Consider the following 25,674-nt stretch of genomic DNA (forward strand, 5'->3'; position numbering starts at 1 on the left):
CAGACTGATTTTGACTTTTGAACTCCAAATTCAATTACAGATTTTACTACCATTTCAGCACTCTGAGATATTCTTGGAGAACTCCTTGAGGGGCAAGTGGGCACACATACTTTATCCAAGGAACTCTTAAAGACTACAGAAGGAGAGGGAGGTGGGAGAGACAATTATATCCCTTCCTTTCCCCTCCTTTCCCTCTTTTTTTTTTTCTCCCCCTCTTCACGCTGCTCACTAAGTGACATCTTAAAAAGCTAACTCATGAGGTCCTATAAGTTTGGGATTACAGGGTGTGGGAGGGAGTTTTGACAGTTTGGGTAAAAGTTGGGGGGAGCGGAGGGGTGGGAGTGGGGAGTATTATAAAAACATAATTTATGCTTACCTGATAAATTCCTTTCTTCTGTAGTGTGATCAGTCCACGGGTCATCATTACTTCTGGGATATTACTCCTCCCCAACAGGAAGTGCAAGAGGATTCACCCAGCAGAGCTGCATATAGCTCCTCCCCTCTACGTCACTCCCAGTCATTCGACCAAGGACCAACGAGAAAGGAGAAGCCAAGGGTGTAGTGGTGACTGGAGTATAACTTAAAAAATATTTACCTGCCTTAAAAACAGGGCGGGCCGTGGACTGATCACACTACAGAAGAAAGGAATTTATCAGGTAAGCATAAATTATGTTTTCTTCTGTTAAGTGTGATCAGTCCACGGGTCATCATTACTTCTGGGATACCAATACCAAAGCAAAAGTACACGGATGACGGGAGGGATAGGCAGGCTCTTTATACAGAAGGAACCACTGCCTGAAGAACCTTTCTCCCAAAAATAGCCTCAGAGGAAGCAAAAGTGTCAAATTTGTAAAATTTGGAAAAAGTATGAAGCGAAGACCAAGTTGCAGCCTTGCAAATCTGCTCAACAGAGGCCTCATTCTTGAAGGCCCAAGTGGAAGCCACAGCTCTAGTAGAATGAGCTGTAATTCTTTCAGGAGGCTGCTGTCCAGCAGTCTCATAAGCTAAACGAATTATGCTACGAAGCCAAAAAGAAAGAGAGGTAGCAGAAGCCTTTTGACCTCTCCTCTGACCAGAGTAAACGACAAACAGAGAAGACGTTTGTCGAAATTCCTTAGTTGCCTGTAAGTAAAATTTTAGAGCACGGACTACGTCCAGGTTGTGCAGTAGACGTTCCTTCTTCGAAGAAGGATTTGGGCACAAAGAAGGAACAACAATCTCTTGATTGATATTCCTGTTAGTGACTACCTTAGGTAAGAACCCAGGTTTAGTACGCAGAACTACCTTATCCGAATGAAAAATCAAATAAGGAGAATCACAATGTAAGGCTGATAATTCAGAGACTCTTCGAGCCGAGGAAATAGCCATTAAAAATAGAACTTTCCAAGATAACAACTTTATATCAATGGAATGAAGGGGTTCAAGCGGAACGCCCTGTAAAACATTAAGAACAAGGTTTAAACTCCATGGTGGAGCAACAGTTTTAAACACAGGCTTAATCCTGGCCAAAGCCTGACAAAAAGCCTGGACGTCAGGAACTTCTGACAGACGTTTGTGTAACAGAATGGACAGAGCTGAGATCTGTCCCTTTAATGAACTAGCAGATAACATAATTTATGCTTACCTGATAAATTCCTTTCTTCTGTAGTGTGATCAGTCCACGGGTCATCATTACTTCTGGGATATTACTCCTCCCCAACAGGAAGTGCAAGAGGATTCACCCAGCAGAGCTGCATATAGCTCCTCCCCCCTACGTCACTCCCAGTCATTCGACCAAGGACCAACGAGAAAGGAAAAGTCAAGGGTGAAGTGGTGACTGGAGTATAAATTAAAAAATATTTACCTGCCTTAAAAACAGGGCGGGCCGTGGACTGATCACACTACAGAAGAAAGGAATTTATCAGGTAAGCATAAATTATGTTTTCTTCTGTTAAGTGTGATCAGTCCACGGGTCATCATTACTTCTGGGATACCAATACCAAAGCAAAAGTACACGGATGACGGGAGGGATAGGCAGGCTCTTTATACAGAAGGAACCACTGCCTGAAGAACCTTTCTCCCAAAAATAGCCTCCGATGAAGCAAAAGTGTCAAATTTGTAAAATTTGGAAAAAGTATGAAGCGAAGACCAAGTTGCAGCCTTGCAAATCTGTTCAACAGAGGCCTCATTCTTGAAGGCCCAAGTGGAAGCCACAGCTCTAGTAGAATGAGCTGTAATTCTTTCAGGAGGCTGCTGTCCAGCAGTCTCATAAGCTAAACGAATTATGCTACGAAGCCAAAAAGAAAGAGAGGTAGCGGAAGCTTTTTGACCTCTCCTCTGCCCAGAGTAAATGACAAACAGAGAAGACGTTTGTCGAAATTCCTTAGTTGCCTGTAAGTAAAATTTTAGAGCACGGACTACATCCAGGTTGTGCAGTAGACGTTCCTTCTTTGAAGAAGGATTTGGGAATAAAGAAGGAACAACAATCTCTTGATTGATATTCCTGTTAGTAACTACCTTAGGTAAGAACCCAGGTTTAGTACGCAGGACTACCTTATCCGAATGAAAAATCAAATAAGGAGAATCACAATGTAAGGCTGATAATTCAGAGACTCTTCGAGCCGAGGAAATAGCCATTAAAAATAGAACTTTCCAAGATAACAACTTTATATCAATGGAATGAAGGGGTTCAAACGGAACGCCCTGAAAAACATTAAGAACAAGGTTTAAACTCCATGGTGGAGCAACAGTTTTAAACACAGGCTTAATCCTGGTCAAAGCCTGACAAAAAGCCTGGACGTCAGGAACTTCTGACAGACGTTTGTGTAACAGAATGGACAGAGCTGAGATCTGTCCCTTTAATGAACTAGCAGATAAACCCTTTTCTAAACCTTCTTGTAGAAAAGACAATATCCTAGGAATCCTAACCTTACTCCAAGAGTAACCTTTGGATTCACACCAATATAGGTATTTACGCCATATCTTATGGTAAATCTTTCTGGTAACAGGTTTCCTAGCCTGTATTAAGGTATCAATAACTGACTCAGAAAACCCACGTCTTGATAAAATCAAGCGTTCAATTTCCAAGCAGTCAGCTTCAGAGAAGTTAGATTTTGATGTTTGAAGGGACCCTGTATCAGAAGGTCCTGTTTCAGAGGTAGAGACCAAGGTGGACAGGATGACATGTCCACCAGGTCTGCATACCAAGTCCTGCGTGGCCACGCAGGTGCTATTAGAATCACTGATGCTCTCTCTTGTTTGATTCTGGCAATCAATCGAGGAAGTAACGGGAAGGGTGGAAACACGTAAGCCATCCTGAAGTCCCAAGGTGCTGTCAGAGCATCTATCAGGACAGCTCCTGGATCCCTGGATCTGGACCCGTAACGAGGAAGCTTGGCGTTCTGTCGAGACGCCATGAGATCTATCTCTGGTTTGCCCCAACGTCGAAGTATTTGGGCAAAGACCTCCGGATGAAGTTCCCACTCCCCCGGATGAAAAGTCTGACGACTTAAGAAATCCGCCTCCCAGTTCTCCACTCCCGGGATGTGGATTGCTGACAGGTGGCAAGAGTGAGACTCTGCCCAGAGAATTATCTTTGATACTTCCATCATAGCTAGGGAGCTTCTTGTCCCTCCCTGATGGTTGATGTAAGCTACAGTCGTGATGTTGTCCGACTGAAACCTGATGAACCCCCGAGTTGTCAACTGGGGCCAAGCCAGGAGGGCATTGAGAACTGCTCTCAATTCCAGAATGTTTATTGGCAGGAGACTCTCCTCCTGACTCCATTGTCCCTGAGCCTTCAGAGAATTCCAGACGGCACCCCAACCTAGAAGGCTGGCGTCTGTTGTTACAATTGTCCAGTCTGGTCTGCTGAATGGCATCCCCCTGGACAGATGTGGCCGAGAAAGCCACCATAGAGAATTTCTGGTCTCTTGATCCAGATTCAGAGAAGGGGACAAGTCTGAGTAATCCCCATTCCACTGACTTAGCATGCACAGTTGCAGTGGTCTGAGGTGTAAGCGTGCAAAGGGTACTATGTCCATTGCCGCTACCATTAAGCCGATTACCTCCATGCATTGAGCCACTGACGGGTGTTGAATGGAATGAAGGGTGCGGCAAGCACTTTGAAGTCTTGCTAGCCTGTCCTCTGTCAGGTAAATCTTCATTTCTACAGAATCTATAAGAGTCCCCAGGAAGGGAACTCTTGTGAGTGGAACGAGTGAACTTTTCTTTTCGTTCACCTTCCATCCATGTGACCTTAGAAATGCCAGTACTAACTCTGTATGAAACTTGGCAGTTTGAAAGCTTGAAGCTTGTATCAGAATGTCGTCTAGGTATGGAGCTACCGAGATTCCCCGCGGTCTTAGTACCGCCAGAAGAGCACCCAGAACCTTTGTGAAGATTCTTGGAGCTGTAGCCAATCCGAATGGAAGAGCCACAAACTGGTAATGCCTGTCTAGGAAGGCAAACCTTAGGTACCGGTAATGATCTTTGTGAATCGGTATGTGAAGGTAAGCATCTTTTAAATCTACAGTGGTCATGTACTGACCCTCTTGGATCATAGGTAAAATTGTCCGAATAGTCTCCATCTTGAACGATGGAACTCTTAGGAATTTGTTTAGGATCTTTAAGTCCAGGATTGGTCTGAAAGTTCCCTCTTTTTTGGGAACCACAAACAGATTTGAGTAAAACCCTTGTCCCTGTTCCGACCGTGGAACTGGATGGATTACTCCCATTAACAAGAGCTCTTGTACGCAGCGTAGAAACGCCTCTTTCTTTGTCTGGATTGTTGACAACCTTGACAGATGAAATCTCTCTCTTGGAGGAGAGTATTTGAAGTCCAGAAGGTATCCCTGAGATATTATCTCTAGCGCCCAGGGATCCTGGACATCTCTTGCCCAAGCCTGGGCGAAGAGAGAAAGTCTGCCCCCCACTAGATCCGATCCCGGATCGGGGGCCCTCAATTCATGCTGTTTTAGGGGCAGCAGCAGGTTTCCTGGCCTGCTTGCCCTTGTTCCAAGACTGGTTAGGTCTCCAGTTTTGTCTGTAGCGAGCAACAGATCCTTCTTGCTTTGGGGCAGAGGAAGTTGATGCTGCTCCTGCTTTGAAATTCCGAAAGGAACGAAAATTAGACTGTTTGGCCTTAGGTTTGGCCCTGTCTTGAGGCAGGGCGTGGCCTTTACCTCCTGTAATGTCAGCGATAATTTCTTTCAAACCAGGCCCAAATAAGGACTGCCCTTTAAAAGCTATATTAAGCAATTTAGACTTAGAAGTAACATCAGCTGACCAGGATTTTAGCCACAGCGCCCTGCGTGCCTGAATGGCGAATCCTGAATTCTTAGCCGTAAGTTTAGTTAAATGTACTACGGCCTCCGAAATGAATTAGCTAGTTTAAGGACTCTAAGCCTGTCCGTAATGTCGTCCAGAGTAGCTGAACTAATGTTCTCTTCCAGAGACTCAATCCAGAATGCCGCTGCAGCCGTGACCGGCGCAATGCATGCAAGGGGTTGCAATATAAAACCTTGTTGAACAAACATTTTCTTAAGGTAACCCTCTAATTTTTTATCCATTGGATCTGAAAAAGCACAGCTATCCTCCACCGGGATAGTGGTACGCTTAGCTAAAGTAGAAACTGCTCCCTCCACCTTAGGGACCGTTTGCCATAAGTCCCGTGTGGTGGCGTCTATTGGAAACATTTTTCTAAATATCGGAGGGGGTGAGAACGGCACACCGGGTCTATCCCACTCCTTAGTAACAATTTCAGTAAGTCTCTTAGGTATAGGAAAAACATCAGTACTCGCCGGTACCGCAAAATATTTATCCAACCTACACATTTTCTCTGGTATTGCAACTGTGTTACAATCATTCAGAGCCGCTAACACCTCCCCTAGTAATACACGGAGGTTTTCCAGCTTAAATTTAAAATTTGAAATATCTGAATCCAGTCTGTTTGGATCAGAACCGTCACCCACAGAATGAAGTTCTCCGTCCTCATGTTCTGCCACCTGTGACGCAGTGTCTGACATGGCCCTAATATTATCAGCGCACTCTGTTCTCACCCCAGAGTGATCACGCTTGCCTCTTAGTTCTGGTAATTTAGCCAAAACTTCAGTCATAACAGTGGCCATATCTTGTAAAGTTATCTGTAATGGCCGCCCAGCTGTACTGGGCGCCACCATATCGCGCACCTCCCGAGCGGGAGATGCAGGTACTGACACGTGAGGCGAGTTAGTCGGCATAACTCTCCCCTCGTTGTTTGGTGAAATTTGTTCAATTTGTACAGATTGACTTTTATTTAAAGTAGCATCAATACAGTTAGTACATAAATTTCTATTGGGCTCCACTTTGGCATTGCAACAAATGACACAGGTATCTTCCTCTGAATCAGACATGTTTAACACACTAGCAAATAAACTTGCAACTTGGAATACAATTCTATTAGAATATTATTAAAAACGTACTGTGCCTTTAAGAAGCACAGAAGATTTATGACAGTTGAAAATTAATAAATTGAAACAATTATAGCCTCAATCCTTGTAAACAACACAACTTTAGCAAAGGTTTGATCCCATTAGCAAAAGACAACAAATTCTGAAAGCAGAAAAAAATTACAGAATAAACGTTTTTTATCTCAGTCAACTATAATCTCACAGCTCTGCTGAGAGAAATTACCTCCCTCAAAACAAGTTTTGAAGACCCCTGAGGTCTGTAGAGATGAACCGGATCATGCAGGAAATACAATGAGCTGCTGACTGAAATTTCTGATGCGTAGCAAAAGCGCCAAAAAACGGCCCCTCCCCCTCACACACAGCAGTGAGAGAGAACAGAAACTGTCAGAAAAAAGATCAAGCAACTGCCAAGTGGAAAAATAGTGCCCAAACATTTATTCACTCAGTACCTCAGCAAATGAAAACGATTTTACATTCCAGCAAAAACGTTAAACATAATTTCTTAGTTATTAAAAAGTTTTATGTACTTCTTACAGTGTAATTCCAGTGAAGTACCATTCCCCAGAATACTGAAGTGTAAAGTATACATACATGACATTATATCGGTATGGCAGGATTTTCTCATCAATTCCATTGTCAGAAAATAAAAGCTGCTACATACCTCTATGCAGATTCATCTGCCCGCTGTCCCCTGATCTGAAGTTTACCTCTCCTCAGATGGCCGAGAAACAGCAATATGATCTTAACTACTCCGGCTAAAATCATAGTAAAACTCTGGTAGATTCTTCTTCAAACTCTGCCAGAGAGGTAATAACACACTCCGGTGCTATTTTAAAATAACAAACTTTTGATTGAAGATATAAAACTAAGTATAATCACCATAGTCCTCTCACACATCCTATCTAGTTGTTGGGTGCAAGAGAATGACTGGGAGTGACGTAGAGGGGAGGAGCTATATGCAGCTCTGCTGGGTGAATCCTCTTGCACTTCCTGTTGGGGAGGAGTAATATCCCAGAAGTAATGATGACCCGTGGACTGATCACACTTAACAGAAGAAATATAAAATTTGTGAGAGGTAAACACATTTGGGATAAGTTCATGACATAAATATGTTACAAACATCGGAACTAAGGTTATGTTGCAAGATTAATATACGACAATGTGCCCAACTGTGTTGGTGCTTGATTCTGATGTTCCTTTGCTATCTGCTGTAACTGAGTTTTTTCATGTGTGATACTCTCAATAAAAAGAATTTAAAAAAAAAACAAAAACAGCCATTTCTCGCTGAAAAAATAATCCACAACCTAAATTATAAGTTTATTCTTTAATGACAAGAAAAACTTAAAACATAAGCAGAAGAATCAAACTGAAACAGCTATCTGAAGAACTTTTCTACCAAAAACTGCTTCTGAAGAAGCAAATACATCAAAACGGTAGAATTTAGTAATTGTATGCAAAGAGGACCAAGTTGCCGCTTTGCAAATCTGATCAACTGAAGCTTCATTCTTAAAAGCCCACGAAGTGGAGACTGATCTAGTAGAATGAGCTGTAATTCTCTGAGGCGGGGCCTGACCCGACTCCAAATAAGCTTGATGAATCAAAAGCTTTAACCAAGAAGCCAAGGAAATAGCAGAAGCCTTCTGACCTTTCCTAGAACCAGAAAATATAACAAATAGACTAGAAGTCTTCCTGAAATCTTTAGTAGCTTCAACATAATATTTCAAAGCTCTCACCACATCCAAAGAATGTAAGGATCTTTCCAAAGAATTCTTAGGATTAGGACACAAGGAAGGGACAACAATTTCTCTACTAATGTTGTTAGAATTCACAACCTTAGGTAAAAATTTAAATGAAGTCCGCAAAACCGCCTTATCCTGATGAAAAATCAGAAAAGGAGATTGACAAGAAAGAGCAGATAGCTCAGAAACTCTTCTAGCAGAAGAGATGGCCAAAAGGAACAACACTTTCCAAGAAAGTTGTTTAATGTCCAAAGAATGCATAGGCTCAAATGGAGGAGCCTGTAAAGCCCTCAAAACCAATTTAAGACTCAAAGGAGGAGAGATTGATTTAATGACAGGCTTGATACGAACCAAAGCCTGTACAAAACAGTGAATATCAGGAAGTTTGGCAATCTTTCTGTGAAATAAAACAGAAAGAGCAGAGATGTGTTCCTTCAAGGAACTTGCAGACAAACCCTTATCCAAACCATCCTGAATAAACTGTAAAATTCTAGGAATTCTAAAAGAATGCCAAGAAAATTTATGAGAAGAACACCATGAAATACAAGTCTTCCAAGCTCGATAATACAAGCTTGTAACATAGTATTAATCACCGAGTCAGAGAAACCTCTATGACTTAGCACTAGGCTTTCAATTTCCACACCATCAAATTTAATGATTTGAGATCCTGATGGAAAAACGGACCTTGAGACAATAGGTCCGGCCTTAACGGAAGTGGCCAAGGTTGGCAACTGGACATCCGAACAAGATCTGCATACCAAAATCTGTGAGGCCATGCTGGAGCCACCAGCAACACAAACAATTGTTACATGATGATTTTGGAGATCACTCTTGGAAGAAGAACTAGAGGCGGGAACATATAAGCAGGTTGATAACACCAAGGAAGTGTCAATGCATCCACTGCTTCCGCCTGAAAATCCCTGGACCTGGACAGGTATCTGGGAAGTTTCTTGTTTAGATGAGAGGCCATCAGATCTACCTCTGGAAGACCCCACATCTGAAAAAACACATCTGGATGGAGGGACCACTCCCCCGGATGTAAAGTCTGACGGCTCAGATAATCTGCCTCCCAATTGTCTACACCTGGGATAGCAACCGCAGAAATTAGACTGAGCTGGATTCCGCCCAAACAAGTATCCGATATACTTCTTTCATAGCGTGGGGACTGTGAGTTCCACCCTGATTGACATATGCCACTGTTGTGATATTGTCTGTCTGAAAACAAATGAACGGTTCTCTCTTTAACAGAGGCCAAAACTGAAGAGCTCTGAGAATTGCACGGAGATCTAAAATATTGTTAGGTAACACATCGCCTCTTGAGATTTCCAAACCCCTTGTGCTGACAGAGATCCCCAAACAGCTCCCCAACCTGAAAGATTTACATCTGTTGTGATCACAGTCCAGGTTGGCCTAACAAAAGAAGCCCCTTGAACGAAACGCTGGTGATTAAACCACCACGTCAGAGAGTGTCGAACATTGGGATTTAAGGATATTAATTGTGATATCTTTGTATAATCCATGCACCATTCATTCAGCATACAAAGCTGGAGAGGTCTCATGTGAAAACGAGCAAAGGGGATCGCGTCCGAAGCTGCAGTCATGAGACCTAAAAACATAGCCACTGAAGGGAATGAATGAGACTGAAGGTGCCGACAGGCTGCAACCAATTTTAAACGTCTCTTGTCTGTTAGAGACAGAGTCATGGACACTGAATCTATCTGAAAACCTAAAAAGGTGACCCTTGTCTGAGGAATTGATCCTCCAACCATGTTTCCGAAGAAACAACACTAGTTGATTGGTGTGAGATTCTGCAGAACGTAAAGACTGAGCTAGTACCAAGATATTGTCCAAATAAGGAAACACCGCAATACCCTGCTCTCTGGTTACAGAGAGCAGGGCACTGAGAACCGTTGAAAAGATTCTTAGAGCTGTTGCAAGGCTAAATGGAAGAGCAACAAATTGGTAATGCTTGTCTAGAAAAGAGAATCTCAGGAACTGATAATCTGGATGAATCGGAATAAGAAGGAATGCATCCTGCAAGTCTATTGTGGAAATATAATGTCCTTGCTGACCAAAAGGCAGAATAGTCCTTATAGTTACCATTTTGAAAGTTGGTACTCTTACATAACGATTCAAAATTTTCAGATCCAGAACTGGTCTGAATGAATTTTCCGTCTTTGGGACAATGAATAGATTTGAATAAAACCCCAGACCCTGTTCCTTCAGGAAAGCCTGAGCTTTTACTGGATTTGCTGGGATGTGTGAGAAAAAATCTTCTCACAGGAGGTCTTACTCTGAATCCTTTTCAATACCCCTGAGAGACAATGTTCTGAATCCAATGATTTTGGACAAAATGTATCCAAACATCCTTGAAAAACCTTAATCTGCCCCCTACCAGCTGAGCCGGAATTAGGGTCGCACTTTAATGCGGACTTAGGGGCTGACTTTGGTTTCTTAAATGGCTTGGATTTATTCCAATTTGAGGAAGGCTTCCAATTGGAAACAGATTCCTTGGGGGAAGGATTAGGTTTTTGTTCTTTATTTTGACGAAAGGAACGAAAATGGTTAGAAGCCTTAGATTTACCCTTAGGCAAATAAACTCCCTTCCCCCCAGTAACAGTTGAAATAATAGAAGCCAACTGAAAACCAAATAAATTATTACCTTGGAAAGAAAAAGATAGCAATCTAGACTTAGATGTTATATCAGCATTCCAAGATTTAAGCCACAAATAGCTAAAGACATGGATCTAACGTAAATTTTGAGAATATCAAAAATGGCATCACAAATAAAATGATTAGCATGTTGCAGTAAGCGAACAATGCTAGATACGTCAGAATCCAATTCTTGTTGCGCTAAATTCTCCAACCAAAAAGTTGATGCAGCGGCAACATCAGCCAAAGAAATTGCAGGCCTGAAAAGATGACCTGAATATAAATAGGCTTTCCTTAGATAAGATTCAAGTTTCCTATCTAAAGGATCTTTAAAAGAAGTACTATCTTCCATAGGAATAGTGGTACGTTTAGCAAGAGTAGAAATAGCCCCATCAACTTTGGGGATCTTTTCCCAAAACTCTATTGAAATTGCTGGTAAAGGATACAATTTTTTAAACCTTGAAGAAGGAATAAAAGAAGTACCCAGCTTATTCCATTCCTTAGAAATCATATCAGAAATAGCATCAGGAATAGGAAAAACCTCTGGAAAACAGAATTTATACGTTTACTAGTTTTAATGTCAAGAGGACACAGTATCTGCATGTAAAAGTTTATCATGAAAAATATTACAAATGACATTCAGAGAATCTCCACAAGTTTACAACAAATGCACTTAGCTTTGGTAGAACCGATATCAGGCAGCAAAGTTCCAACAGATACTTCTGAGACAGGATCAGATTGAGACATCTTGCAAAATGTAAAAGAAAAAACATATAAAGCAAAATTATCAATTTCCTTATATGACAGTTTCAGGAGTGGGAAAAAAATGCAAATAGCATAGCCCTCTGACACAGAAAAAGGCAAGAGGCAAATAGCAATGGGGTGAAAAAATAATGAAAAAATTTGGCGCCAAGTATGACGCACAACGTAACTGAAAATTTTTTGTCACCAACAACGTCCGGACACTCGCGTCACTAACGACGCAACCTTGTGTAAGAAACTCTGTGTCAACAATGACGCCGGAAATGACAAATGTGCGTCAACTGACGTACTTTCGGGCCAAAAAAAATCCCGCGCCAAGAATGACGCAATAAAGTCTAGCATTTGGCGCACCCGCGGGCCTAACCCTGCCCGCAATTTGCAAAGAAAAATGAAGTCAATTTTAAACCCCAGGTAAGAAAAATATTTCTTAATATGTTAATTTTCCCCAAATATGAAACTGACAGTCTGCAAAAAGGAAATACATGAAGCTGACTCATGGCAAATATAAGTACAATACATAAATTTAGAACTTTATATTAATGCATAAAGTGCCAAAACATAGCTGAGGTGTCTTAATAAAAACATTTACCGAAAGACACATATCCACATATAGCAGATAGCCAAACCAGTACTGAAACAGTTTTCAGATCGACGATATACTCTCATATACCATTACCTCTACTGATAAGGGAGGTAGGAGATGAATCTCTACGACCGATAACAGAGAACCTATGAAATAGATCTCCCGTGACGAAAACCATTGCATTCAATAGGTGATACTCCCTTCACATCCCTCTGACATTCGCTGTACTCTGAGAGGAATCGGGCTTTAAAATGCTGAGAAGCGCATGTCAACGTAGAAATCTTCGCACAAACTTACTTCACCACCTCCATAGGAGGCAAAGTTTGTAAAACTGAATTGTCGGTGTGGTGAGGGGTGTATTTATAGGCATTTTGAGGTTTGGGGAACTTTGCCCTTCCTGGTAGGATTGTATTTCCCATACGTCACTAGCTCATGGACTCTTGCCAATTACATGAAAGAAATGTATGTTGCAAGCTCTGAAGATACATGAAAGAATACTTTATACTGCAAACAGTGCTCAAACATTATCTCAATAAGTGAAAAATAAAATGCTTGAAATAAACCTTTATGTTAACATTAAAAGTAGAAAGCGGACAAGGGAGATAAACAGTTGATAAATCTGACTATTGTGGCAGCACGTAATATAATACTCAAAAACTGGAAAGCCACAAAGACTCCTAAATTAATAGATAATATAACATTATATTAGCCAAATATTATTTAAATGTAATTTCCCCTATTCATTTTTAAAAGAAAGCGCTGTTTCACAGACCCGCTCTCTGCTGAGCGGGTCTGTTATATTTCCTCAGCGCATCGAGCCAGCTGTATAGTCACAGCCTGGCCCGACCGCGCCATAAGACATAAGACTAAGAGCAGCTAGCTCCTGTGACAGGTCTGTGAAACAGCGCTTTCTTTTAAAAATGAATAGGGGAAATTACGTTTAAATAATATTTGGCTAATATAATGTTATATAATTCTGCACTATGTGCAGAATTATATAACATTTTTAAGGTTTACTGTCCCTTTAATTAGAGATTGGCCTCAAGCAGTCCAGATTCAATTTATTTACCCCATTCGGAATACACCAGAATTTATACTCTTAATCCTAAAAAATGTTTTGCTTACCATCGGTGCAAACCTAATAAGGAGAAGGGGAAGGAGATGGAGGAGACAGGAGAAGGGGAGAAAACTTTTCTCTTTCGTTTTTTTTTTGTTTTTTTTTTCCGGGAATGGCAGTTAGCCTGGGTTTTTTTTTTTCTTGGATGTAATCACTTCTATAATACTTACTTTTATCCAGGAGATTAAAGGGACATAAAACACAAAAATGATTCCAAGATTCAGATATTGAATTTTAAACAACTTTCGAATTTACTTCTATTAAAGTGACACTCAACACCAGAAATTTTGTTGTTTAAAAAGAAAGATAATCCCGTTATTACCCATTCCCGTGTTTTGCATAACCAACACAGTTATAATACATGTTTTACCTCTGTAATTATCTTGTATCTAAGCTTATGCTGACTGCCCCTTATTTCAGTTCTTTTGACAGACATACGGTTTAGCCAATCAGTGCTCAGTCCTAGGTCACTTTACGTGCATGAGCTCAATGTTATCTATATGAAACATGTGAACTAATGCCCTCTAGTAGTCAAAATGTATTCAGATTAGAGGCAGTCTTCAAGGTCTAAGAAATTAGCATATGAACCTCCTAGTTTTAGCTTTCAACTAAGAATACCAAGAGAACAAAGCAAAATTGGTGATAAAAGTAAATTGGGAAGTTGTTTAAAATTGCATTTCCTATTTAAAACATGAAAGTTTTTTTTGGACTTGACTGTCCCTAACACATTTTCTTGTTTTTCTGGTTATCCATTGTTGAAAAGCAGGAAGGTAAGCTCAGGAGCGTGCATGTGTACGAAGCAAAATATGGCAGCAGTTTTGCAACAATGTTATACATGAAGCAAAAGCACTAGATGGCAGCACTATATCCAGTCACGTAGTACTCCAGGCATGTGCACACCACCTATCTATATCTCTCTTAAACAAAGAACAAGAGAAGTAAATTGGAAACATTTTTAAAGTTGTATTCTCTATCATGAAAGAAATGTGTTTCATGTCCCTTTATAGTTTATTTTCCCATTTTACCTATTATTCTCTCCACAATTTGATATTGTTTATGGAGGTCATCAGTAAGTTCCTGTTGACAGTTGTAATACTCTATATCTTCAGGAGATGCAGCTTTTATCCTGCAGAGAAAAAAAAAATTAAGGGAAAGCAATTCAAATATACTTAACTATAATCACTGTGAAAAAAAAAAAATGCATGCTTACCTGATAAAGTTCTTTCTTTCCGGGGGGCATGGAGAGTCCACAACATCATTCCAATTACTAGTGGAATATTCAACTCCTGACCAGCAGGAAGCGGCAAAGAGCACCTCAGCAAAGCTGTTAAAGGGTCATTCATACACTCAAAAAAATATGGGCTATTTAAATAAAGCATTCCAAGAAGATAAAGTTTGTAATTGACATCAATTTTTCTGCTAATGCCCATAAAAATGATTTTTAAGTTTCTAGTCCTCTGACTGCATTTGAATATGTTCATAGAACCTAATAGCTACAAAGCAAGGCTTTTTCCTACACTCCCTAACTAGAAGTGCTTACAGGCTTTACAGTCAGTCCCCATGATGGAGCTGTCTGTGTAATTGATAATGCAGTTCAATTACAATCCCCTCACCTGCACTTGTCCGTTTCTCCCCGATTGTTTTCACTGGGCACGGATCTCATTCCCTCTCCTGTCCTCACCGTAGGATTTTGTAGACAGCTCTGTGAAATATGACCCTACAATCCTTTTGCAGAGCTGCTTGTGAAGTATTTAGAATTCAGTAGTGAGGACAGAGGGGGAGTGGGATCTCTCCAGGAAGAGTTTTGTGAGATTGCCAAAGTATTCTGGGGGTGATTGGATGCAGGAAGACCTGTGAAGGGGAATCCTTTTTGAACCTGCCTTTTATGTGACAGGATGTTTTTATAATAGCAAGTAACGTGTGCCCTGCATGTGTTAGAACTCACAATCCCGGCTATAAGCATAAGACAAGTCAGTGTATATGAGCACAAAAGCATTCCCCTTCACAGGTCTTCCTGCATCCAATCACCTCCAGAACACTTTGGCAATCTCACAAAACTCTTCCTGGAGAGATCCCACTCCCCCCCCCCCCCCCCCCCCCTCGTCCTCACTACAGCATTCTAAATACTTCACAAGCAGCTCTGCAAAACAATTGTAGGGTCATATTTCAGACCTGTCTGCACTCTATAGAATGCTACGGTTAGGAAGGAAGGGGAGTGAGATCAGTGCCCAGTGTAAACAGTCAGGGAGAAATGGACTGGTGCAGGTTAGGGGATTGTAATTGAACTGAATTATCAATTACACAAAAAGCTTCAGCATGGGGGCTGGCTGTAAGCACACTAGTTAGGGAGTGTAGGAAAAAGCCTTGCTTTGAAGCTATTAGATTCTACGAACGTATTCATATGCAGTCAGAGGAATACAAAATTTAAAATAATTTTTAGGGGCTTTAGCAGAAAAATTGATAATGGATGTCGATTACAAACTATCTTCTAGGAATGCTTTATTTAGATAGCCCATATTTTTTGAGTGTATAATGGCCCTTTAAGTGTAACTTCCCTTACACATAATCACCAGTCATTCAGCCGAAGAAAAATGGAAAAATAAGAAACACAAGGGTATAGAGGAGCCTGAGGTTTACTCAAAAGAACTGCCGATTTATATATATATAAAATATATATATATATATATATATATATATATATATATATATATATATATATATATATATATATATATATATATATAAAAAATATATATAAAAAATATATATAAAAGGAGGGCGGGGTTGTGGACTATCCATGCCCAGAAAGAAATTTATCAGGTAAGCACACATTTTGTTTTCTTTCCTATGGCATGGAGAGTCCACAACGTCATTCAAATTACTAGTGGGAACCAATACCCAAAGCTAGAGGACACTGAGTGAAAATGGAGGGAGAACAAGGCAGGAGGACCTAAACAGAAGGCACCACCGCTTGAAGAACCTTTCTCCCAAAAGAAGCCTCAGTCGAGGCAAAAGTATCAAATTTGTAGAAATTGGAAAAAGTATGCAAAGAAGTCCATGTTGCCGCCTTGCAAATCTGTTCCACAGAAGCTTCATTTTTTTAAGTCCAGGATGAGGAGACAGCTCTAGTGGAATGAGCCGTAATTCTCTCAGGAGGCTGCTGTCCAGCTGTCTCATAAGCAAAACGAATCATACTTCTTAACCAGAGGGAAAGGGTAGTAGAAGTGGCCTTCTGACGCTTTCCAGAGAAAACCACAAGCAGGGCAGAAGATTGCCGAAAATCTTTAGTAGCGTGTAGGTAAAATTTTAGAGCATGCACAACATCCAAGTTAAGCAAGACGTTCGTTTAGAAAAGGACTAGGACAAAAAGGAGGAACAACAATATCCCAATTAATGTTTCGATCCGACACAACTCAACAATCCGAGAAAACCCAACTTAGTACGTAGGACCACCTCATCTGCATGAAAAATAAGGTGCAGGGAATAACAATGCAGAGCTGAAAGCTCAAACTCTGCAAGCGGAAGAAATCACAATAAGAAACAAAACCTTTCAAGATAATTTTATATCAACAACATGCTCAAACGGAGCCTGTTGCAAAACTTTAAGAACAAGATTAAGGCTCCAAGGAGGAGCAACAGGTTTAAACACAGGCCTGATTCTGACCAGGGCCTGAACAAAAGCTTGAACATCTGGTAAATCTTCCAGACTTTTGTGCAAAAAAAATAGACAGTGCAGAAATCTAACCCTTCAGAGTACTGACTGACAAACCTTAATCCAGGCCATCCTGAAGAAAAGAAAATATGGGGAATCCTCACCCGACTCCAGGAGAAACCCTTAGATTTGCACCAATAAAAGATATTTACGTCATACCTTATGGTAGATCTTGCGAGTAACAGGTTTGCGAGCCTGAAGCATTGTATCAATGATCTCTTCAGAAAACCCACGTCTAGACAGAACTAGGTATTCAATCTCCAAGCAGTCAGGTTCAGAGAATCTAGGTTTGGATGGAGGAATGGACCCTGAATTAGAAGGTCCTTCCTCAGAGGTAACCTCCAAGGAGGAAGAGATGACATCCTTACCAGATCCGCAAACTAGATCCTCCGAGGCCATGCAGGAGCTATTAAAATTACCGATGCTCTCTCCCTGTTTGATACGAGCAATGACTCTTGGAAGGAGAGCAAACTGAGGAAACAGGTATGCCAGAGAGAAGATCCAAGGAACCGCTAGGGCATCTATCAGAGCGGCCTGAGGATCTTTTGATCTTGAACCGTACTTTGGAACCTTGGCGTTTTGACGAGACGTCATCAGATGCAAATATGGAACCCCTCACCTGAGAATTATCAATTGAAAACCTCTGGGTGGAGAGCCCACTCCCCGGAATTAAAAGTCTGCCTGCTCAGAAAAACCACCTCCCAGTTGTCCACCCCTGGTATGCAGAAGGCAGAGAGGAGACAATCGTGAGACTCCCCCCCACTGGAGAAAGTGAGTCACCTCCTTCATTGCTAAGGAACTTCGAGTTCCTCCCTGGTGATTGATGTAAGCCACAGAGGAGATGTTGTCCGATTGAAATCTGATAAACCGGACTAAAGCTAGTTGAGACCAGGCTGATGAGGCATTGTAGATTGCTCTCACCTCCAAGATGTTTATGGGAATAAGAGACTCCTCTTGAGTCCAAAGACCCTGAGCCTTAAAAGAACCCCAAACTACTCCCCAGCCTGAAAGGCTGGCGTCCATGGTTACAATCACACAGAATGGTCTTCGGAATAATGTACCCTGAGACAGATGGTCCTCTGAAAACCACCAAGATAGAGACTCTAGTTAGGAAAAACATAATTTAATTGAGTCCATGAGCTAGTGACGTATGGGGATACACATTCCCACCAGGAGGGGCAAAGTTTCCCAAACCTCAAAATGCCTACAAATACACCCCTCACCACACCCACAAATCAGTTTAACGAATAGCCAAGAAGTGGGGTGATAAGAAAAAAGTGCGAAAGCATAAAAAATAAGGAATTGGAATAATTGTGCTTTATACAAAAAAATCATAACCACCACAAAAAAAGGGTGGGCCTCATGGACTCTTGCTAATATGAAAAATTAATTTATCAGGTAAGTTCTTACATAAATTATGTTTTCTTTCATGTAATTAGCAAGAGTCCATGAGCTAGTGACGTATGGGATAATGAATACCCAAGATGTGGATCTTCCACGCAAGAGTCACTAGAGAGGGAGGGATAAAATAAAGACAGCCAATTCCGCTGAAAAATAATCCACACCCAAAACAAAGTTTAAATCTTATAATGAAAAAAACTGAAAATATAAGCAGAAGAATAAAACTGAAACAGCTGCCTAAAGTACTTTTCTACCAAAGACTGCTTCTGAGGAAGAAAACACATCAAAATGGTAGAATTTAGTAAAAGTATGCAAAGAAGACCAAGTCGCTGCTTTGCAAATCTGATCAACCGAAGCTTCATTCCTAAATGCCCAGGAAGTAGAGACTGACCTAGTTGAATGAGCTGTAATCCTTTGAGGCGGAGTTCTACCTGACTCAACATAAACATGATGAACCAAAGACTTTAACCACGATGCCAAAGAAATGGCAGAAGCCTTCTGACCTTTCCTTGAACCAGAAAAGATAACAAATAGACTAGAAGTCTTCCGGAAATCTTAGTAGCTTCAACATAATATTTCAAAGCTCTAACTACATCCAAAGAATGAAACGATCTTTCCTTAGAGATCTTAGGATTAGGACACAATGAAGGAACTACAATTTCTCTACTAATGTTGTTAGAATTCACAACCTTAGGTAAAAATTCAAATGAAGTTCGCAAAACCGCCTTATCCTGATGAAAAATCAGAAAAGGAGACTCACAAGAAAGAGCAGATAATTAAGAAACTCTTCTAGCAGAAGAGATGGCCAAAAGAAACAAAACTTTCCAAGAAAGTAATTTAATATCCAGCGAATGCATAGGTTCAAGGAGGAGAAAGTGACTTAATAACAGGTTTTATAACAACCAACGCTTGTAAGAAACAATAAATATCAGGAAGGCTAGCAATCTTTCTGTGAAAAAGAACAGAAAGAGCAGAGATTTGTCCTTTCAAGGAACTTGCAGACAAACCTTTATCCAGACCATCCTGAAGAAACTGTAAAATTCTAGGAATTCTAAAAGAATGCCAAGAAAAATGATGAGAAGAACACCAAGAAATCAGAAAGAAGGTAATTAAAGCGCCAAAGGACAAATGGCCGGGTCCAAAATATATAAAGAATAATAAATAATTTATTCAGTACAATAAAAATATAAAAGTATACCATAAACACATTAAAATAATAATCAAGGATCCAAGATTTTACAATAAGTTAAAACCAATTTAAAATAAAAGTTGAAACAATTCTTGACTTGAACAGTCTTTACATGTAACAATAAATAGCAATCATGTGGATTGTCTAGCAATGTGATGTGTAGTATTTCACTTTAAGAGATAGTTCAGTATAGTCGATATATCTGCTGTTGGATGAAAATTTCAAAAATGGATGGGTGCAATATAAATGTGCGTTTTGGCTGATTGGGGATGTCTTCAAATAAACTTATGTGAGTAAAAGTGCCAAAAAGTAAATAAATAATCGTGTCTTCAAATCGAGTGTTCAAATCAAGTGTTTAAAAAATGTTGAAAAATACCCAAACAAATGATAATCAAAGAACAGTGTAAACACACAATCTTACTACACAATTGTAAATTAACAATCTCTAAATGATGTGCAATATTAATCAAACATAAAAGGTGAAACAATGGTTAAAAATCAAGACTCAGTCTTGATAAAGGTCAGTGTATGACCGAAACGCGTCGACTGGTAAGTGACACTCTGGTAGGAATATTTTGTCTAAAACGTCTGCACTATTATTGCTTTTGTTTTTTGGCAGAAAGGACCAAAACTGCAGAAAATTGAACTGACCGATTGGGTCACCACTTAGGAGATTTATTGCACTTTACACTGGGAGGAAAAACACTGGGAGAAAACCACTGCATCTCATTTGGGAAAAACATAATTTATGTAAGAACTTACCTGATAAATTCATTTCTTTCATATTAGCAAGAGTCCATGAGCTAGTGACGTATGGGATATACATTCCTACCAGGAGGGGCAAAGTTTCCCAAACCTCAAAATGCCTATAAATACACCCCTCACCACACCCACAATTCAGTTTAACGAATAGCCAAGAAGTGGGGTGATAAAAAAGTGCGAAAGCATATAAAATAAGGAATTGGAATAATTGTGCTTTATACAAAATCATAACCACCACAAAAAAAGGGCGGGCCTCATGGACTCTTGCTAATATGAAAGAAATGAATTTATCAGGTAAGTTCTTACATAAATTATGTTTTCTTTCATGTAATTAGCAAGAGTCCATGAGCTAGTGACGTATGGGATAATGACTACCCAAGATGTGGATCTTTCCACACAAGAGTCACTAGAGAGGGAGGGATAAAATAAAGACAGCCAATTCCTGCTGAAAATAATCCACACCCAAAATAAAGTTTAACGAAAAACATAAGCAGAAGATTCAAACTGAAACCGCTGCCTGAAGTACTTTTCTACCAAAAACTGCTTCAGAAGAAGAAAATACATCAAAATGGTAGAATTTAGTAAAAGTATGCAAAGAGGACCAAGTTGCTGCTTTGCAGATCTGGTCAACCGAAGCTTCATTCCTAAACGCCCAGGAAGTAGATACTGACCTAGTAGAATGAGCTGTAATTCTCTGAGGCGGAATTTTACCCGACTCAACATAGGCAAGATGAATTAAAGATTTCAACCAAGATGCCAAAGAAATGGCAGAAGCTTTCTGGCCTTTTCTAGAACCGGAAAAGATAACAAATAGACTAGAAGTCTTACGGAAAGATTTCGTAGCTTCAACATAATATTTCAAAGCTCTAACAACATCCAAAGAATGCAACGATTTCTCCTTAGAATTCTTAGGATTAGGACATAATGAAGGAACCACAATTTCTCTACCAATGTTGTTGGAATTCACAACTTTAGGTAAAAATTCAAAAGAAGTTCGCAACACCGCCTTATCCTGATTAAAAATCAGAAAAGGAGACTCACAAGAAAGAGCAGATAATTCAGAAACTCTTCTGGCAGAAGAGATGGCCAAAAGGAACAAAACTTTACAAGAAAGTAATTTAATGTCCAATGAATGCATAGGTTCAAACGGAGGAGCTTGAAGAGCTCCCAGAACCAAATTCAAACTCCAAGGAGGAGAAATTGACTTAATGACAGGTTTTATACGAACCAAAGCTTGTACAAAACAATGAATATCAGGAAGAATAGCAATCTTTCTGTGAAAAAGAACAGAAAGAGCAGAGATTTGTCCTTTCAAAGAACTTGCGGACAAACCCTTATCTAAACCATCCTGAAGAAACTGTAAAATTCTCGGTATTCTAAAAGAATGCCAAGAAAAATGATGAGAAAGACACCAAGAAATATAAGTCTTCCAGACTCTATAATATATCTCTCGAGATACAGATTTACGGGCCTGTAACATAGTATTAATCACAGAGTCAGAGAAACCTCTTTGACCAAGAATCAAGCGTTCAATCTCCATACCTTTAAATTTAAGGATTTCAGATCCTGATGGAAAAAAGGACCTTGTGACAGAAGGTCTGGTCTTAACGGAAGAGTCCATGGTTGGCAAGAGGCCATCCGGACAAGATCCGCATACCAAAACCTGTGAGGCCATGCTGGAGCTACCAGCAGAACAAACGAGCATTCCTTCAGAATCTTGGAGATCACTCTTGGAAGAAGAACTAGAGGCGGAAAGATATAGGCAGGATGATACTTCCAAGGAAGTGATAATGCATCCACTGCCTCCGCCTGAGGATCCCGGGATCTGGACAGATACCTGGGAAGTTTCTTGTTTAGATGGGACGCCATCAGATCTATTTCTGGAAGTTCCCACATTTGAACAATCTGAAGAAATACCTCTGGGTGAAGAGACCATTCGCCCGGATGCAACGTTTGGCGACTGAGATAATCCGCTTCCCAATTGTCTACACCTGGGATATGAACCGCAGAGATTAGACAGGAGCTGGATTCCGCCCAAACCAAAATTCGAGATACTTCTTTCATAGCCAGAGGACTGTGAGTCCCTCCTTGATGATTGATGTATGCCACAGTTGTGACATTGTCTGTCTGAAAACAAATGAACGATTCTCTCTTCAGAAGAGGCCAAAACTGAAGAGCTCTGAAAATTGCACGGAGTTCCAAGATATTGATAGGTAATCTCACCTCCTGAGATTCCCAAACTCCCTGTGCCGTCAGAGATCCCCACACAGCTCCCCAACCCGTGAGACTTGCATCTGTTGAAATTACAGTCCAGGTCGGAAGCACAAAAGAAGCCCCCTGAATTAAACGATGGTGATCTGTCCACCATGTTAGAGAGTGCCGAACAATCGGTTTTAAAGATATTGTTTGAGATATCTTCGTGTAATCCTTGCACCATTGCTTCAGCATACAGAGCTGAAGAGGTCGCATGTGAAAACGAGCAAAGGGGATCGCGTCCGATGCAGCAGTCATAAGACCTAGAATTTCCATGCATAAGGCTACCGAAGGGAATGATTGTGACTGAAGGTTTCGACAAGCTGCAATCAATTTTAGACGTCTCTTGTCTGTTAAAGACAGAGTCATGGACACTGAATCCATCTGGAAACCCAGAAAGGTTACCCTTGTCTGAGGAATCAAAGAACTTTTTGGTAAATTGATCCTCCAACCATGATCTTGAAGAAACAACACAAGTCGATTCGTATGAGATTCTGCTAAATGTAAAGACTGAGCAAGTACCAAGATATCGTCCAAATAAGGAAATACCACAATACCCTGTTCTCTGATTACAGAGAGAAGGGCACCGAGAACCTTTGTAAAAATTCTTGGAGCTGTAGCTAGGCCAAACGGCAGAGCCACAAACTGGTAATGCTTGTCCAGAAAAGAGAATCTCAGGAACTGAAAATGATCTGGATGAATCGGAATATGCAGATATGCATCCTGTAAATCTATTGTGGACATATAATTCCCTTGCTGAACAAAAGGCAAGATAGTCCTTACAGTTACCATTTTGAACGTTGGTATCCTTACATAACGATTCAATATTTTTAGATCCAGAACTGGTCTGAAGGAATTCTCCTTCTTTGGTACAATGAAGAGATTTGAATAAAACCCCATCCCCTGTTCCTGAACTGGAACTGGCATAATTACTCCAGTCAACTCTAGATCTGAAACACATTTCAGAAATGCTTGAGCTTTTACTGGATTTACTGGGACACGGGAAAGAAAAAATCTCTTTGCAGGAGGTCTTATCTTGAAACCAATTCTGTACCCTTCTGAAACAATGTTCTGAATCCAAAGATTGTGAACAGAATTGATCCAAATTTCCTTGAAAAAACGTAACCTGCCCCCTACCAGCTGAGCTGGAATGAGGGCCGCACCTTCATGTGGACTTAGAAGCAGGCTTTGCCTTTCTAGCTGGCTTGGATTTATTCCAGACTGGAGATGGTTTCCAAACTGAAACTGCTCCTGAGGATGAAGGATCAGGCTTTTGTTCTTTGTTGAAACGAAAGGAACGAAAACGATTATTAGCTCTGCTTTTACCTTTAGATTTTTTATCCTGTGGTAAAAAAGTTCCTTTCCCACCAGTAACAGTTGAAATGATGGAATCCAACTGAGAACCAAATAATTTGTTACCCTGGAAAGAAATAGAAAGTAAAGTTGATTTAGAAGCCATATCAGCATTCCAAGTTTTAAGCCATAAAGCTCTTCTAGCTAAAATAGCTAGAGACATAAACCTGACATCAACTCTGATAATATCAAAAATGGCATCACAGATAAAATTATTAGCATGCTGAAGAAGAATAATAATGTCATGAGAATCACAATGTGTTACTTGTTGCGCTAAAGTTTCCAACCAAAAAGTTGAAGCTGCAGCAACATCAGCCAAAGATATAGCAGGTCTAAGAAGATTACCTGAACACAGATAAGCTTTTCTTAGAAAGGACTCAATTTTCCTATCTAGAGGATCCTTAAACGAAGTACCATCTGACGTAGGAATAGTAGTACGTTTAGCAAGGGTAGAAATAGCCCCATCAACTTTAGGGATTTTGTCCCAAAATTCTAATCTGTCAGACGGCACAGGATATAAATGCTTAAAACGTTTAGAAGGAGTAAATGAATTACCCAATTTATCCCATTCTTTGGAAATTACTGCAGAAATAGCATTAGGAACAGGAAAAACTTCTGGAATAACCACAGGAGCTTTAAATACCTTATCTAAACGTTTAGAATTAGTATCAAGAGGACAAGAATCCTCTATTTCTAAAGCAATTAGAACTTCTTTAAGTAAAGAACGAATAAATTCCATTTTAAATAAATATGAAGATTTATCAGCATCAACCTCAGAGACAGAATCCTCTGAACCAGAGGAGTCATCAGAATCAGAATGATGATGTTCATTTAAAAATTCATCTGTAGGGAGAGAAGTTTTAAAAGATTTTTTACGTTTACTAGAAGGAGAAATAACAGACATAGCCTTCTTTATGGATTCAGAAACAAAATCTCTTATATTATCAGGAACATTCTGCACCTTAGATGTTGAGGGAACTGCAACAGGCAATGGTACTTTACTAAAGGAAATATTATCTGCTTTAACAAGTTTGTCATGACAATCAATACAAACAACAGCTGGAGAAATAGCTACCAAAAGTTTACAGCAGATACACTTAGCTTTGGTAGATTCAGCACTTGACAGCGATTTTCCTGTAGTATCTTCTGGCTCAGATGCAACGTGAGACATCTTGCAATATGTAAGAGAAAAAACAACATATAAAGCAAAATTGATCAAATTCCTTAAATGACAGTTTCAGGAATGGGAAAAAATGCCAAAGAACAAGCTTCTAGCAACCAGAAGCAATAAAAAATGAGACTTAAATAATGTGGAGACAAAAGCGACGCCCATATTTTTTCGCGCCAAATAAGACGCCCACATTATTTGGCGCCTAAATGCTTTTTGGCGCCAAAAATGACGCCACATCCGGAACGCCGACATTTTTTGCGCGAAATAACGTCAAAGAATGACGCAACTTCCGGCGACACGTATGACGCCGGAAACGGAAATAGAATTTTTGCGCCAAAAAAGTCCGCGCCAAGAATGACGCAATAAAATGAAGCATTTTCAGCCCCCGCGAGCCTAACAGCCCACAGGGAAAAAGTCAAATTTTAAGGTAAGAAAAAATGGTCAAATCAAAATGCATTATCCCAAATATGAAACTGACCGTCTGAAAATAAGGAAAGTTGAACATTCTGAGTCAAGGCAAATAAATGTTTGAATACATATATTTAGAACTTT

The 25,674-nt window shown here is 40.2% G+C and overlaps 1 protein-coding gene across 1 annotated transcript in view; it reads right to left on the reverse strand.

The window, feature by feature from the left end:
* Positions 1-25,674, reverse strand: part of CHD1 (chromodomain helicase DNA binding protein 1) — a gene marked incomplete in the record, with an annotated part of 628,386 nt that overhangs the window by 462,152 nt on the left and 140,560 nt on the right. The window contains 1 exon segment of the mRNA XM_053701514.1: positions 14,307-14,407. Coding sequence (XP_053557489.1) covers positions 14,307-14,407 — 101 coding nt within the window.

This window comes from Bombina bombina, chromosome 2 (genome assembly GCF_027579735.1).
Source record: "Bombina bombina isolate aBomBom1 chromosome 2, aBomBom1.pri, whole genome shotgun sequence".
Taxonomy (NCBI): Eukaryota; Metazoa; Chordata; class Amphibia; order Anura; family Bombinatoridae; genus Bombina; species Bombina bombina.